This window comes from Dendrobates tinctorius, unplaced genomic scaffold (assembly GCF_039654945.1).
Source record: "Dendrobates tinctorius isolate UK_male_01 unplaced genomic scaffold, ASM3965494v1 ptg000232l, whole genome shotgun sequence".
NCBI classification, from domain to species: Eukaryota; Metazoa; Chordata; class Amphibia; order Anura; family Dendrobatidae; genus Dendrobates; species Dendrobates tinctorius.
This window is the reverse complement of record NW_027361899.1, coordinates 11,948,499-11,964,973: the sequence shown is the minus strand read 5'-3', so window position 1 is coordinate 11,964,973 and position 16,475 is coordinate 11,948,499. Positions and strand designations below refer to the sequence as shown.

At 46.5% G+C, this 16,475-nt stretch overlaps 1 protein-coding gene across 1 annotated transcript in view; it reads left to right on the top strand.

Annotated features, from left to right (window-relative positions):
• The window catches only part of LOC141060147 (uncharacterized), a 142,051-nt gene that overhangs the window by 90,306 nt on the left and 35,270 nt on the right, over positions 1-16,475 (top strand). Inside the window, 9 exon segments of the mRNA XM_073556426.1 lie at positions 1,087-1,153; positions 1,629-1,739; positions 1,852-2,019; positions 2,103-2,226; positions 2,342-2,439; positions 12,990-13,100; positions 13,213-13,380; positions 13,464-13,587; positions 13,703-13,800. Of these exon segments, the coding sequence (XP_073412527.1) occupies positions 1,087-1,153; positions 1,629-1,739; positions 1,852-2,019; positions 2,103-2,226; positions 2,342-2,439; positions 12,990-13,100; positions 13,213-13,380; positions 13,464-13,587; positions 13,703-13,800 (1,069 nt within the window).

The following is a 16,475-nucleotide window of genomic DNA, read 5'->3' as shown; positions in this document are numbered from 1 at the left end:
CCGTATATACAGTACAGTGCTAACAATTGAGCCACCATGCTGCCGTATATACAGTACAGCGCTAACCACTGAGCCACCGTGCTGCCGTATATACAGTACAGTGCTAACAATTGAGCCACCGGGCTGCCGTATATACAGTACAGTGCTAACCACTGAGCCACCGTGCTGCCGTATATACAGTACAGTGCTAACAATTGAGCCACCGTGCTGCCGTATATACAGTACAGTGCTAACCACTGAGCCACCGTGCTGCCGTATATACAGTACAGTGCTAACAATTGAGCCACTGGGCTGCCGTATATACAGTACAGCGCTAACCACTGAGCCACCGTGCTGCCGTATATACAGTACAGTGCTAACAATTGAGCCACCGTGCTGCCGTATATACAGTACAGTGCTAACCACTGAGCCACCGTGCTGCCGTATATACAGTACAGTGCTAACCACTGAGCCACCGTGCTGCCGTATATACAGTACAGTGCTAACCACTGAGCCACCGTGCTGCCGTATATACAGTACCGTGGTAGCCACTGAGCCACCGAGCTGCCGTATATACAGTACAGTGCTAACCACTGAGCCACCGTGCTGCCGTATATACAGTACAGTGCTAACCACTGAGCCACCATGCTGCTGTATATACAGTACAGTGCTAATCACTGAGCCACCATGCTGCTGTATATACAGTACAGTACTAACCACTGAGCCACCGTGCTGCCGTATATACAGTACCGTGGTAGCCACTGAGCCACCGAGCTGCCGTATATACAGTACAGTGCTAACCACTGAGCCACCGTGCTGCCGTATATACAGTGCTTATCACTGAGCCACCGTGCTGCCTTATATACAGTACAGTGCTAACCACTGAGCCACCGTGCTGCCGTATATACAGTACAGTGCTAACCACTGAGCCACCGTGCTGCCGTATATACAGTGCTTATCACTGAGCCACCGTGCTGCCTTATATACAGTACAGTGCTAACCACTGAGCCACCGTGCTGCCGTATATACAGTACAGTGCTAACCACTGAGCCACCGTGCTGAATTTGTATGATACATTTTGGACTTAAACTCCATGTTTTCTTTTAGCACTTCAGCTATTGGACGTGTTCAGTTACATCTTTCACTGCGGCCTGGGAGCAGTCATGATATTGTGGTGACCATGTCTCAGCAGTCTCTTCTTCTCTCTGTGTGACTTATGGTATCAGACTCACGTATTCAGGACTTTGTCATGTGAGGTCTGGACGGGACCTAAAGCCCTGACACTTGTTGGGGCCAGGAATTATGTTTAGGCCCCTAAAAACTAAAGAAGCTCTGAGCGAGGAGAGATATGTCGGACTTTTCACATCTGCTCTGGGATCTGATTTTAAGTAGGGGGCGCTATTATAAAGTTCTGCATAGGAGCCGCACAGTCTCGTTACTGTTCCCCTCTGCACCAGTCTGTCACTGTAAATTTGTTTACTGTTGATGATTTCTATAACTTTGTATGTAACCCCCCCTCATGTACAGCACCATGGAATCAATGCCGCTATAGAAATAAATAATCTGTCAAGTAAAAGATTATTTCAGATGAGATTTTCACCGAATTTTCCTTGTTTCCTCAGGTTCCTTATGTACAGGACCTTTATTAGACGATGGTCCTCTCCATCAGTGACCCCCCGAGGATGGAGCAGGGCAGAGACCACATGGCGGCTCGGATATTAGACCTCACCCTGGAGATAATCTACTGGATCACTGGAGAGGTGAGATCTTCACATCACATCACTCTGATCTCTAGGAATAAAGCAGGGAAATGAGGGGAAAGGTGAAGGATTCTTGGCCTCTGTGTAGTGACCGGCGTCTCCCCATACACAGGATCACACAGTAGTGAGGACACCGTCTGGGGAGTGTGTGACCCCCCGTGTGTCAGGAGGGCGGAGCAGGACCCCGAGTGACATCACCGAGCCTCCACCTCATTCACTGATCCATGAGCAGAAGATCCTAGAACTGACCAATAGGATCACTGAGCTGCTGAGCGGAGAGGTGAGCGCTGCCGGGAATGCTGGGACATTATACAGTAACGCCGGGGGAGGGGTCTGCTAATGACGGGTCATTGTGTGTGTCAGGTTCCTATAAGGTGTCAGGACGTCACCGTCTATTTCTCCATGGAGGAGTGGGAGTATATAGAAGGACACCAGGATCTGTACAAGGACGCCATGATGGAGGATCACCGGTCCATCACATCTCCGGGTAAGAGGAGACCTTCCTGGGGTGTAGAGAACAGGTCTGAGAGTCGTCTAGATTCCCCATCATCTGCTCATCACATATAGACAATGTATTCAGTCTCTGCGGTTATCTCCTATAGATGGATCCAGTCCGAGAAATCCCCCGGAGAGATGTCCCAGTCCTCTAGATTCCCAGGATCGGCCAGAGAAGGAGGAAAATGTCCCCCGGGATCATCAGGTACAAATCCTCTATATGTTGATGTAATGAAGTTTCCATTAATCTCCAACCACTGTGGAGTATATGCTAATCAGCCAGAACATTAAAAACACTTGCCTGATGTTGTGTAAACCCCACCTTGTGCTCCCAAAGCAGCTCTGACCCATCGCAGTACGGACACTGCAAGGATTCTCAGGGTTGCTGTGGCTTATGGCAGCAAGAAGTTATCAGCAAATCCTATTAACCCTGTAAGGTGCTCTGTGCAGTCTCAATGAATCAGACTTAAATTTCCTGCATATCCCACACATAATAATCACATCGAGATCTGCAGCGTTTGTAAGTTATTAGTGATGAGCGAGCGTGCTCGGCTGTTGTGTTGTCTGAGCGTGCTCGGCTGTTGTGTTGTCTGAGCGTGCTCGGCTGTTGTGTTGTCTGAGCGTGCTCGGCTGTTGTGTTGTCTGAGCGTGCTCGGCTGTTGTGTTGTCTGAGCGTGCTCGGGTGCTATCCGAATAACTTTGGCGTCCTGTCTAAGTGCTGCACAACATGCAGCCGCAGGGAACACATTATCCGAGCACGCTCGCTCATCACTAGCTTTCATCTTAAAATCTAAGGGTCCAATTCATCAAAGTTTTCACACCAGAATTCTAGTGTAAAAGCTTTGAAAAGTCAAAAAATGCAGGTGGAACTCGGAGCTGCTCCTAAACTTTGCATCTTCATACAAGATTCTCCCACAAATAAGTAGAGCTCAGGCGGGATGCCAGGATGATGACAGACACTGTCTAAATTCATGATGAGTGTTGGCGATCACAAAGCCACAATTCTTACTCCAGAAGGGTCAGGAGTAGGATTTGTGACAAGGCGCACACCGGGAAGTTAATCCGCGCGTTTGGCGGCGGGGTCCTGGGTAATCTCCATAATTTAGAAAGACCTTGTAGCAGCTTTGAGGAATGGATTTAGCCTTACAAAAGCCGAACCTCACAGCTCTGGTTCAGAGTCAGAGAGAGGAGACTAAGATTACAGATGAGAGACTGCATCATGGACGGGACCCTTCTAACAAATGCTTCTAAATGTTACGGACCAAAGCCTGCAGAAGACAAAAGAGGCGAACAAGCAGCAGGGAAGATGGCGTCTGAGGATCTTTTCTCAAAGCAAGTATTGATACCTTTTTCTTCAGAAAGCGATATTGATGATAATGACAATTATGGTTGTGAATTTATTTGTCAGCTCGAGTCTCAGGTATGGCTGGGGTACCTGTACATTGGGATAACCTAGCAGAAGCCATTCCTGAAAAGAAGAAAAAGGGAAAGTAAACAACAAAAGAGGAGATGAGACTGGTCTCTGTTACCCACCCTGTGCGCCCCCTTTAACTTTCCCAGCCTCCTCTCTGAAGAGGGCTCAGAGGGTAGGAGGAGGAGGAGGAATGTTATGATGTCAAAGGAATCAGGAACAAGGAGAATATGACAGGCTTGGCTGCAGGGCTGAAAACATCAGAGGCTCGGCAGCGGCCACCCAACCCTGGCGATCTGGCACTGCTGTCTCCACTGTGAGCGGTGAAGTGGTTAGGAACTGGATGCTGCCTGAGAGTCTCTGTTGATCTCGTCTTTGCATCACAATGGCTCGGATGCCATGAACCAGGACTTGTATTCTGCCGTTGTATACTCAGAGTCCATCTGAAGTTCAGCATAACCCGGTGATAGAATCTTGTGCAAAGAATGAGAACACATTAACACTACATGACTCTAATATACAGCAAAGCGTCCATATTGAATATTATCTTGATTTTAATATATATCTCCATATGCCATATATTATATCCTCAACAAAGGTGGTGATGTGATGGGCTGGTGGCTGGACATGTATTGTTTTTTTTTTATTTCTACATTTATCCTTTTGTTTATGTGTGAGAGAAACACTAAAGATGATGCACAAAGTGACCGGTGAGCCAGGAGGACGCGCTGAGACGGAGCTCCTCGCATCCTGCCATTCCAGCAATCTTACTGGCATTTAGCTGCATGCATCTTATTCCTCTGGACCCCAGGAGTCATCCGGTGCCCGGGGAGACGTGATCCGCAGCTTCGGTGAACCGAGATCTGGGAACACCGGCGAGGACGCGGGACCTGAGGAGGACGGCGGCCATCTTGTCTGTGCGCTCCGACAGGAAGGAGGCACAGATTTGCAGATCCTCGCCCACCGTGGAGCCGCTGGAGCAGCGCTTCTTTTCTCAGGAGGTATAGGAAGGTAAGACGCGGTGAGAGCTCTGAAAAATGAGCCCCGCGCTCCCTCACTGACATTTTAGCTACCTCCCTGGTGTTTGTGATGCCCTGCCGCTGCCCCCATACAGGCGCTGTGACACGGCAGCTTATTCTGACTCACAGGAACTGTGAAATAATCTTGGCCTGCTGCAGCAATCAACACTTCATGTAGCCATCTGTACTCCCTCATACTACGGAGTCAAACGAGCACAGATATATACTCCCTAGTAGCAGTGCTTCTGCTCCTCGAGGCAGAGGCGGCGGCCATCTTTGAAGCACACGCGCTGCCTGTGAGACGCGGTGCTGGTCCCCATTGCTGCAGCGCTGACGGACGGGTGAGCACATATCCTTCAAGGACTGTGGAGGACAAGCGGTGAGTGCACTGAAAGATTGGGCCCCGCGTTCCTCCTCTTCGCTACGTCACCTAGCCTGCTGGTGCTATTACTTTAATGGCCTGGGTCCCTTCCTGGCTGCTGTCTTGTGGGGCGCTGTGGTCTCCCCCCGGGTTATAAGGGCCCTTGTTTGCAGCTTGGAGCCGGACGTTGTTTCCCTGCGCGGCCTTACAGATCTGTGTCACCTTTGGGGCCCTGCTGCGCCTATAATAGAGGTCTCCAGTGTACTGTTCTTAACCAGCTGTGCCATATTGCTGTTAAAGTGAGCAGCTCTAAGGGGTCAGGAGCAGCTGAAAGAATATGCTAGAATAGATCATTCTGACGTCTCAAGACCCCTTAAAAATAACCCCTCACAGGCTCAGTGTAAAAGCCGCTCTTCTTGGAGGCGAGGAGGAGAGTGAGCAAGAGGAGTGAACCCTTAAACAGGCGTCTGAACAACTGATGCAGGCCATCTCCTTAACCAGGACATCTCTGACTGGGAAGATTGAGGACATGCACACTGAGGTGGGACGCCTCCGACAAGATATGCAAGCCATGAGGGGCCACATTACGGAGGTGGAGACACGGGTGTCCCAGGTAGAAGATACCATCACACCTATGGAAGCCAAGTTAACGAAAGTGGTAGGCTCTATGAATGCATGAAGGCAAAAAGCAGACGACCACAGAATGCGTCGGAATAATATCCGAATTATTGGTCTCCCGGAACGATCGGAAGGTTAACACCCGGAGCAATTTCTGGAAGATTGGCTCAAAACTACTTTGGGAGACGAATTCTCTCCAACATTTGCAGTGGAGCAGGCCCACAGAATCCCCACTAGGCCTCCTCCTCCTGGAGCCCCACCTAGACCTTTTTTGGCACGTCTCCTTAACTGCAGGGACAGGGTTGTGGCTCTGCGTTTGGCACGGCAGAAAAGCCCCATCAAGTTCAACAACGCCACGATCTCGATTTTCCCAGACTTCTCCATGGAACTTCAGAAACAACGGGCACAGATCATGGAGGTCAAAAAGAGCCTCCGGGCGAGGAATGTTATCTACTCAATGATTTATCCGGCCCGGCTTCGAGTGGTTCATGAGGGTTCCACCCTGTTTTTCACGGATCCGGTGGAGGCGACTGAGTGGCTACAATCCCACAAAGGGTAATCCTAGTGCATATATTGCTAGTCAATACCTTTGCATCAATGGTCTGATTGGAGCTCTCTCCGCATGCGTCCAATTACCAACAATACCGGACACTGTGCTCAGTGATGGTGTCCCCTTGTTTGCTTCATGACAGGAGTGCAGGACTCTGATCCCATACTGTTTGTTGCTTATTTACTTTGTTTTTTCTCTATAGTGGTTTTATATGTTTTTTAGGTAAGATTCGCAGCCAACGACAATTTTCATCTTTAGGTGATGTCTCTAAATTTTACCTTGGTAATGATGTGTCCCATATTCAGCGGAGTAAAACATGGGGTCTGAGTTGATATGTATGACATGGAATGTGAGGGGTATAAAAACTCCCCGGAAAAAGATTAAGGTTTTCTCGCAGGTCAGACATTATCACCCTCACATTGTGGCCTTGGTGGAGACGCACCTGACCAGGGATACAGTTCGGTGTGTGCAGAATGTCACGATGACCCGTCCTGTGTGACGCCACCCGCAGGCCGGTAACTGAAACTACAAGACGCGGCACGTGATACTGTCCTGTGTGACACGGCCAGCCGGCCAGTACTACATCAACAAGACACGGGGAAAGGGGAAACAGTTACAACGGTGAGCCCTGCGATAGGGAAAGGGGACGTGGAGACCTCCTGCACTCCCCTGAGTCAGTGTCCCTAACGTTCCCTATGCCGCTTCCGCACCGGGCGCCAATCAGGAACCTGTCACCCTAGCACACCCTACACATATCCCTTGCTAGGGAGCTGGGTGGCGCAGGCACTGGCCCCACCGCTGTACTAATACACACTAATGAAAAACCAAAACAGGGAAACACAACTTAGCTTTACTCTGTTGCACTTGCTCCTAGCAACAGAGTCCACCACCAGAATGCAGCTGTCCTCCTGAATCGCTGCCACCAAGCTCTGTCAGAGCGACAAGGAAAACCCCTCTGACTCCTTCCACACCAGGGCTAACACAGTGCTGCAAGGAACGCTCTCCAGCTCCTTCCTCCACAAGGATGGTTGAAATGAACACTATCACCAACACTGATTGCAACACCTGTGACTCTTTTATAGCAGAGCCAGAGCAATCACACCTGCATTATAATCATGTGCACTAACTAAAGAAACCAGAGTGCAATGATGCTCACCACCACCGGGGGCAAATTTAGAACAAAAGACATCACAGTGCAATAATCCTAATGGCCACCGGAGGCAAAAACCAAACTTAAGCACAGCTTAAGAAAAAAAAAGGTTACCTGTGCTTTTTATCAGTCCTGATCCAGCATGGATCATGACACAGAAGCCTTGGGCACAATGGTCTGTTCACGCATTCCATGCCAGCTACTCGAGAGGGGTTTCATTGTTGGTACATAGAGACGTTAGATGGGAAGCCAGGGAGACTCGGAGGGATCCTGAAGGTCGCTTTGTTTTTGTGCATGCACTGATAAATGCCAGGGAATATGTAATCCTATGTGTCTATAACCCCCCCTCCGGCTAGTATGTCCCTTCTTCAGAGGGCAATGAGTTTTGCCCTGGATTATCCAGATGCGGATGTTATTGGTATGGGAGATTTCAATATGGTTATGAACAACTGCCTTGATAGATTGAGATTGGATGATGGAATGACTGGGGGGCCTCTTCGCTGACTACAACTTCGATATCATTGTTTCTGGGGTAGGGCGGGTGGCTGGACTTGTGGAGGATGCGTCACCCTGAGTTAAGAGAATATACCTGTCACTCGTCCACTAAACGCTCTCTGTCGCGCATAGATTACATATTTGGTTCCAGCGGTCTGGCGATGTGGGTGGATAACATAGAGCATGGCACTAGGGGGATCTCAGATCATAGCCCGGTCATCCTTAAACTTAAATATGGACAATTAAAACAACGGGATAGTTTGGAAGTTGAATCCTTTCTGGTTGAAGTTAATAGTGTCCCCCGATAGAACGATCGATCAATTGCATTGTTTCATCGAGTCTCATCCGGAACCTCAAGACATTAATTCATTTTGGGATGCCCTTAAGGCATACTTGAGGGGTTGACTGTCCTCCACGATCTCTTATATTAAGCGGGTAACCTCAAGGGAGGATGAGGAAATGGAGCGACGATTGAAAGACTCAGAGGCTACATATATATCTAACCAAACTAGTGGTGATAGGATTGAGTGGCTGGCTGCCCAGAGGTTGTACGCCCAGCACATCGACACTAAATCTAAGTGAAAACTATTCTTCACCCGTCAATCTTATTTTGAACTGGGAAACCAGGCAAGTAAGTTTTTGGCCTATCTGGTGCGCCAACACAATACTGCAGATTCGTAGGGCGGATGGTTTACTGGTGTCTTCGACCGAGGAGATACTTGGTTGTTTTTACGATTATTACAGGTCACTATATGAATCTAAAAGTGACTTTGGTAATTTGGGATGCCTGGAGTATTTATCAGATGTGGCATTCCCCACATTAGATCCTGAGCAGCGAGCCCTTATGGACGCTGCGTTCACCGCCGAAGAGATAGAAAATGCTGTAACGGACATGGCTTCTGGGAAGGCCCCTGGACCTGATGGGTTCCCCATTGAATTGTATAGGAAATACCGGGATATACTGATACCACTTCTGGTGAAGGTATTTCAGGGAATTTGGGAAGGGAGGTCTGTCATAGTGCTTAGGAAGGAGGGGAAGGACCCCCTGGAATGTAGATCTTACCGTCCTATTTCATTAGTGAATGTGGACTATAAAATTTTTACCAAGATCCTAGCTACCAGGCTGAACTCAATATATTGAACCTTGTACATCCTGATGAAGCGGGTTTCATGCCTGGTAAGAGCACTTCCATTAATATCAGACGGGTTCAGTCAATAGTCCAATATAGCTCCCTAATACCCGACAACAAATGGGCATTGGTGTCGTTAGATGCCGCCAAAGCTTTTAACTCTTGAGTGGCCTTTTCTCTCCGCGTGCTTGCAAAGATATGGCTTTGGTGATAAATTTATAAAATGGATCAAAATACTATATATATTAAACCCAAAGCCCGTGTCATAGTAAATAACTCTATATCTGAGTCTTTTCCATTACATAGGGGGACTTGTCAGGGCTGCCCTCTCTCCCCCGCCCTCTTCGCTCTTGTAATTGAGGCATTGGCAATACGTGTAAGGTCTTCCCCTGGCATTAAGGGAATTGATGTAGCGGGTCGGGTGGACACTATAGGTCTATATGCTGATGATATGGTGGTATTCATGGATGAAGCGGAAGAAACTTTGCCGCAAGTGATAGCCCTAATAGACAGATTCAGCAAATATTCAGGCTTATATATAAATTGGGAGAAGTCGGCCCTGTTACCCCTTTCTCATGCCCCGATGCCGCAGCTAGAGGCTCTCTCCTCACTGTCTATTGTGTCTAATTTTAAATATCTGGGTGTCTACATATCCCGTGATAGAGCGTTTGATTCACAACTTAATGTCCACCCACTGCTGGAACTAGTTAAAGTTAAATTTCCATCCTGGAGCAAACTTCCGCTGTCTGTAGCCGGGCGCATTAACCTGATTAAAATGATATTACTTCCCAAGCTCAGCTACTCCCTTCAGCACAGTGCTGTGATGGTGCCCAGATCCTTCTTCGTGAGTCTTAACTCCCAGATCACGTCTTTTATATGGGGGAAAACTAGGCCCAAACTTAAATTGGCCACCTTACAAAGACCTAAAAAGGGAGGTGGAGCGGCGCTACCAGATTTTTTCCTGTATTATTTGGCTGGGCAGACTAAAGCTATAAGTAACTGGATGCCGGGTAGCTACATCCCCAACTCTGAAAGTCACCTGCTTCACGCTGCACAGACTGATTGCCCACTGGGTTTCCTTGAGTTAGAAAGAACTAATGCCCCTTGTCTGCTGCCCTTGCTCCGATTGGCACGATTAACATGGAGGCAAATCAAGAAAGTGACTGGGTTTAAAGATTTTATAGCTGAAATGCCCCTGTGGGATAATGATTTTTTTCCAGAATTGCTAAACCACCCGTCCACTGAATTTTGGATTCAGCATGACGTCTCTTCGATGGGAGACTTGTATGATCAGGGGACCTTGAAGTCTTTTGAGCAATTACAGGTCACACATGATATCCCAAGATCCCAATTCTTCCCCTATTTACAACTGAGATCAGCTCTTCAATCGCATGTGAGATGTAGGGGTGTGGGCCGTACTATTTCATTTCTACCTCTGATAGGAATCCTTAAATTGCAGGGCCCTCAGGGTCTCATCTCCTCTTTATATACACATACATGCTGTCAGCGGGAGCAGAATCTGCCACAAGTTCTATCAAGAGAAAGTGGGAACGACTCATCCCTAATACGCAGGACGAGGAGTGGGAGGAGACTCTGGAATCTCCGATTGGAGTATCACCATCTATTAACAACAGAATGATACAATTATATATAATTAATCAGTCGTACTTGACTCCGACACGACTTTTTAGGATGGGCTGATACCAGTCATCAGAATGTTTACGGTGCCGCTCTCCAGACGCAGATTCTATTCTTATGGTATGGCAGTGTCCCACTGTCCTGCATTACTGGGGAGAGGTGACATCATTACTGTCATCCCTAGTACAGGCCCCGGTCCCTCTGGAGCCGCTGGTCTGCTTGTTTGGGGTATGGGATGAGGCGATCTGCGATCGATATGATGGGGTCTTCCTGCGTGAGACGTTATTTATGGCACGGAAGGTACTGGCATTACGGTGGATGGGAACTTCGTCCCCCTCCCTTAGAATTTGGATTGACTTGGTGAATTCGATTGTTCCATACGAGCGCACGTTATACCAAGATAGGGAATGCCCGGGTAAATTTGAAAAGATTGGGGGAGGTGGAACTCCTCTCCTCTTACCCTGCAAGGTTGAGACATCACATACGAGATAGTATGCTGTAGGATACTAGGCTGCGGAATAGTAGATATAGGTTGATGTAGTCGTAGTTTAGGAATTTCCTTATCCGAATAATATGTTAAAGGCTTATGAGATTTGTTTGATATACATGTTTTATGACATATAACCAACTGTCCTTTGCGCATACTGGGAAGGTTATGTACAATGCTACCTTGTTTTTTAAAAATAGTGTGCAATTTCTTGGCTCTATATTTTATAATGGACGGAAACATGTATGCTCTGTGGAAAATGTTTATTACCATAGGCCAATTGTATGTTGTGCATTTTTTATGTCCTGAAGTTCAATAAACAAATTTAAAAAAAAAAAAAGTGACCGGAACGTCTGGCCTTATGTTTTCCTTATGGTTTTGGAGTTTTACTATTTGCCCTTGCTGCAATGCTTTTTCTATCCATAATCAGAGCGTTCCACCATGGCCGGCAGTGACGTTTTCAGCAGGTTGAGCTCGTCTTTCTGTGGGATCGGGCTAGTGAAGATAGACAGTCTTGTGAGGAGACTCCTTGGGTGAGGACATGATGACGAGCACTAGATGGAGGAAGGTTCCGTCTCCAGCAATGATGGAAGGCTTCTTTCCTGGTGTCGATGCGCAGAGCTGTTCACATCACGATAGATCGAGCCGTGGCTGTTACATTATACGTTCTCGTCTGATGTTTTGCACCGTCGCAGTAACAGTGATGCCGTCCTCCTATCGCAAGTCCGGTGTATTAGCAAAACGTAAAAAAATGTTACTGTTTGAAATAAACCAATGAAACAGGAACAATGCATGAAGACAACTAATAGAACCGGTGGGTTCTCCAAATTCCACGCCGTGCCACTGATGTGTCAATTTCAGAATATTTCACCCCTTCTTGACACCGGCGTCTGGAAACAACAAAAAACTGACCGGCTTATCCAAACTAGTGTGATTAGGTGCATACCAGGAGCAGCTACCTCCACGTACAATATCCAAAAAAAGGTTGCACTCTTTCATGCTAAAGCATGTCAATGTGGAATATATGAAATCTGAATAGCTATACGGCTTTTGAATATTAGGAAAAAAAAATGAATGAGACGCTTTGCACAAAATTTGGCCAAATAATGTCTGCTCATCAACCATCGTCAACGTGGTCTCAAAGACTGATGGGTCCCTAACCAGAGTGAATACACCGCTCTTAGGCTGATGTCTGAATTCCTGGGTGAATGTGGATTCCTCTCTCAGCAATGCCTGCATTTATGTGTCGGTAGGAACCTGCTGTAATTAAAATCACCACCTGGTGGAGGGCGGAGTGATCGGTCAGTAAGCTAATATACAAAAGACAAAAAAAACTGACTGGCACATCCAGACTAGTGTGAATAGGTGCATACCAGGAGCAGGTACCTCCATACACAACATGCAAAAAAAGGATGAACTCTATCGTGTTAAAGCATGTCAATGTGGAATATATGAAATATGAATAGAAATATGGGTTTTGAATATTAGGAAAAAATGAAGGGGATGCTTTGCACAAAATGAGACCACCTTGACATTGGTTGATGGGCAGACATTATTTGGCCAAATTTTGTGCAAAGCGTCTCATTCATTCTTTCCTAATATTCAAAACCCACATTTCTATTCATATTTCAAATATTCCACATTGACATGCTTTAACACGATAGAGTTCATCCTTTTTTGTATATTGACACCAGCGTCTGGCAGCGTTCCTGAGGAATGTTGTGTGTGATTTACCCTTCAAACCTGGTGTCAGAAGTCAAGTCATTGACACAGAGAATCAAGAACACAAACTCCTAGATAATACTTTCCTTTAAAAGATGATGGTCCTGTAGTCTCTAAAATGTACGTCTTCCCCATGTATACAGGACGCTCACCGGTAACATTTCCCTTTATTAGACGATGGTCCTCTCCATCAGTGACCCCCCGAGGATGGAGCAAGACAGAGACCACATGGCGGCTCGGATATTAGACCTCACCCTGGAGATAATCTACTGGATCACTGGAGAGGTGAGAGCTTCACATCACATCACTCTGATCTCTAGGAATAAAGCAGGGAAATGACGGGAAAGGTGAAGGATTCTTGGCCTCTGTGTAGTGATCGGCGTCTCCCCATACACAGGATCACACGGTAGTGAAGACGTCGTCTGGGGAGTGTGTGACCCCCCGTGTGTCAGGAGGGCGGAGCAGGACCCCGAGTGACATCACCGAGCCGCCACCTCATTCACTGATCCATGAGCAGAAGATCCTAGAACTGACCAATAGGATCACTGAGCTGCTGAGCGGAGAGGTGAGCGCTGCCGGGAATGCTGGGACATTATACAGTAACGCCGGGGGAGGGGTCTGCTAATGACGGGTCATTGTGTGTGTCAGGTTCCTATAAGGTGTCAGGACGTCACCGTCTATTTCTCCATGGAGGAGTGGGAGTATATAGAAGGACACCAGGATCTGTACAAGGACGCCATGATGGAGGATCACCGGTCCATCACATCTCCGGGTAAGAGGAGACCTTCCTGGGGTGTAGAGAACAGGTCTGAGAGTCGTCTAGATTCCCCATCATCTGCTCATCACATATAGACAATGTATTCAGTCTCTGCGGTTATCTCCTATAGATGGATCCAGTCCGAGAAATCCCCCGGAGAGATGTCCCAGTCCTCTATATTCCCAGGATCGGCCAGAGAAGGAGGAAAATGTTCCCCGGGATCATCAGGTAGATGAGAGGAGATTTCTACCAATCCTCTATAGATTAAAGGGGTTGTTCAGTGATGTAATATATCAGATTTTTAGCCCTGGTGGTGGCTGGATGTATGGAGTCAGGACCTCACAGCTCTGTTCAATGTGTAGCGGCCGCTGCGGAGAACTGCAGATCAGCTCCTGTTATCTCTAAAGTTCTACTAGTTCGGTCATTCGTGTAATTTATTCGTTTTTTTTCGCCATGTGCATGTCCATGAAGAACTGTTAAGTTACATTTCTAAATGTGTTCCATTTCCATAACGATTATTTTTGGGTAAGATACCTGTGAGATTGTGGGGCTAGAAACAACAATTAGGACTCAGCATCTCCTGCTACTTCCCAGCGCTCTGTTGTCACGTGATTACTGGGTCCAGAGGAGAAGGCGCTGTCAGCCCTTCTTTTACTGTATACACAGTGCTCAATCACTACAGCCAAGATGGTGATATACCATTTCTATCTTCTCTATTGGGAGTCCAGCCGTCCCGCACAGCCGGCTTCCTCCTCTTCCACAATCTTGTACAGCTGTTTACTCTGCAGTGAGGTCTCGAAAATGTTATAACAGTTCACATTATTTTGCTGTAATAGGGCTAATAGCATTAAGAGATTTCACTGTCCTAAAGGGGGACATTTGGTCTTGGCATATGTCACATACTGTACATATACAACCCCTGGCAAAAATTCTGGAATCACCGGCCTTGGAGGATGTTCATTCAGTTGTTTAATTTTGTAGAAAAAAAGCAGATCACAGACACGGCACAAAACTAAAGTCAATTCAAATGGCAACTTTCTGGCTTTAAGAAACACTAAAAGAAATCAAGAACAATAAATGTGGTAGTCAGTAATGGTTACTTTTTTAAACCAAGCATAGGGAAAAAATTATGGAATCACTCAATTCTGAGGAAAAAATTATGGAATCACTCAATTCTGAGGAAAAAATTATGGAATCACCCTGTAAATTTTCATTCCCAAAACTAACACCTGCGTCAAATTAGATCTGCTTGTTAGTCTGCATCTAAAAAGGAGTGATCACACCTTGGAGAGCTGTTGCACCAAGTGGGCTGACATGAATCATGGCTCCAACACGAGAGATGTCAATTGAAACAAAGGAGAGGATTATCAAACTCTTAAAAGAGGGTAAATCATCACGCAATGTTGCAAAAGATGTTGGTTGTTCACAGTCAGCTGTGTCTAAAATCTGGAGCAAATACAAACAACATGGGAAGGTTGTTAAAGGCAAACATACTGGTAGACCAAGGAAGACATCAAAGCGTCAAGACCGGAAACTTAAAGCAGTATGTCTACAAAACAGGAAATGCACAACAAAACAAATGGGGAACGAATGGGAGGAAACGGGAGTCAACGTCTGTGACCGAACTGTAAGAAACCGCCTAAAGGAAATGGGACTTACATACAGAAAAGCTAAACGAAAGCCATCATTAACACCTAAACAGAAAAAAACAAGGTTACAATGGGCTAAGGAAAAGCAATCGTGGACTGTGGATGACTGGATGAGTCATATTCAGTGATGAATCGCGAATCTCCATTGGGCAAGGTGATGATGATGGAACTTTTGTTTGGTGCCATTCCAATGAGATTTATAAAGATGACTGCCTGAAGAGAACATGCAAATTTCCACAGTCATTGATGCTATGGGGCTGAATGTCAGGTAAAGGCACTGGGGAGATGGCTGTCATTACATCTTCAATAAATGCACAAGTTTATGTTGATATTTTGGACACTTTTCTTATCCCAACAATTGAAAGGATGTTTGGGGATGATGAAATCATTTTTCAAGATGATGTTGCATCCTGCCATAGAGCAAAAACTGTACAATCATTCCATTAAAAAAGATACATAAGGTCAATGTCATGGCCTGCAAATAGTCCGGATCTCAATCCAATGGAAAATCTTTGGTGGAAGTTGAAGAAAATGGTCCATGACAAGGCTCCAACCTGCAGCAACCAGAGACAGTTGGAGCCAGATTGATGAAGAGTGCTGAGTGACACTCATTACGTCCATGCCTCAGAGACAGCAAGCTGTAATAAAATCCAGAGGTGGCGCAACAAAATACTAGTGATGGGTTGGAGGGTTTTTTTGTGGGTTTGTTTTTTCATGATTCCATAATTTTTTCCCTCTGCTTGGTCTAAAAAAACTAACCGTTACTGACTGCCACATATCTTGTTCTTGATTTATTTTAGTGTTTCTTAAAGCCAGAAAGTTGACATTTGAATTGACTTTAATTTTGTAGAAAAAAAGCAGATCACAGACACAGCACAAAACTAAACAACTGAATGAACATCCTCCAAGGCCGGTGATTCCAGAATTTTTTGTCAGGGGTTGTATGTGTCGAGAGCTAAGGATTCCCAGCAGAACATGATCCAGAGCATCACTCTACCTTCGCCACCTTGTCTCCTTCCAATAGGTCACCTTGGTACCGTCTGTTCCCCAAGTAGGTGACGCACACACCCTGCCATTCACATGATAATGCAAACATGATGTATGAGCCTGGGCTCGGATGTCTTGAGAAGAGACATCTTGGGGGAGGACATGATGAGCGCTGAAGGACGGAAAGTTCAACCTTCAGTAGTGATGAAGCGCTTCTTTACTGTAGAACTGGTGACTATGCTGAAAAGCATGAGAACTGGTGTGACG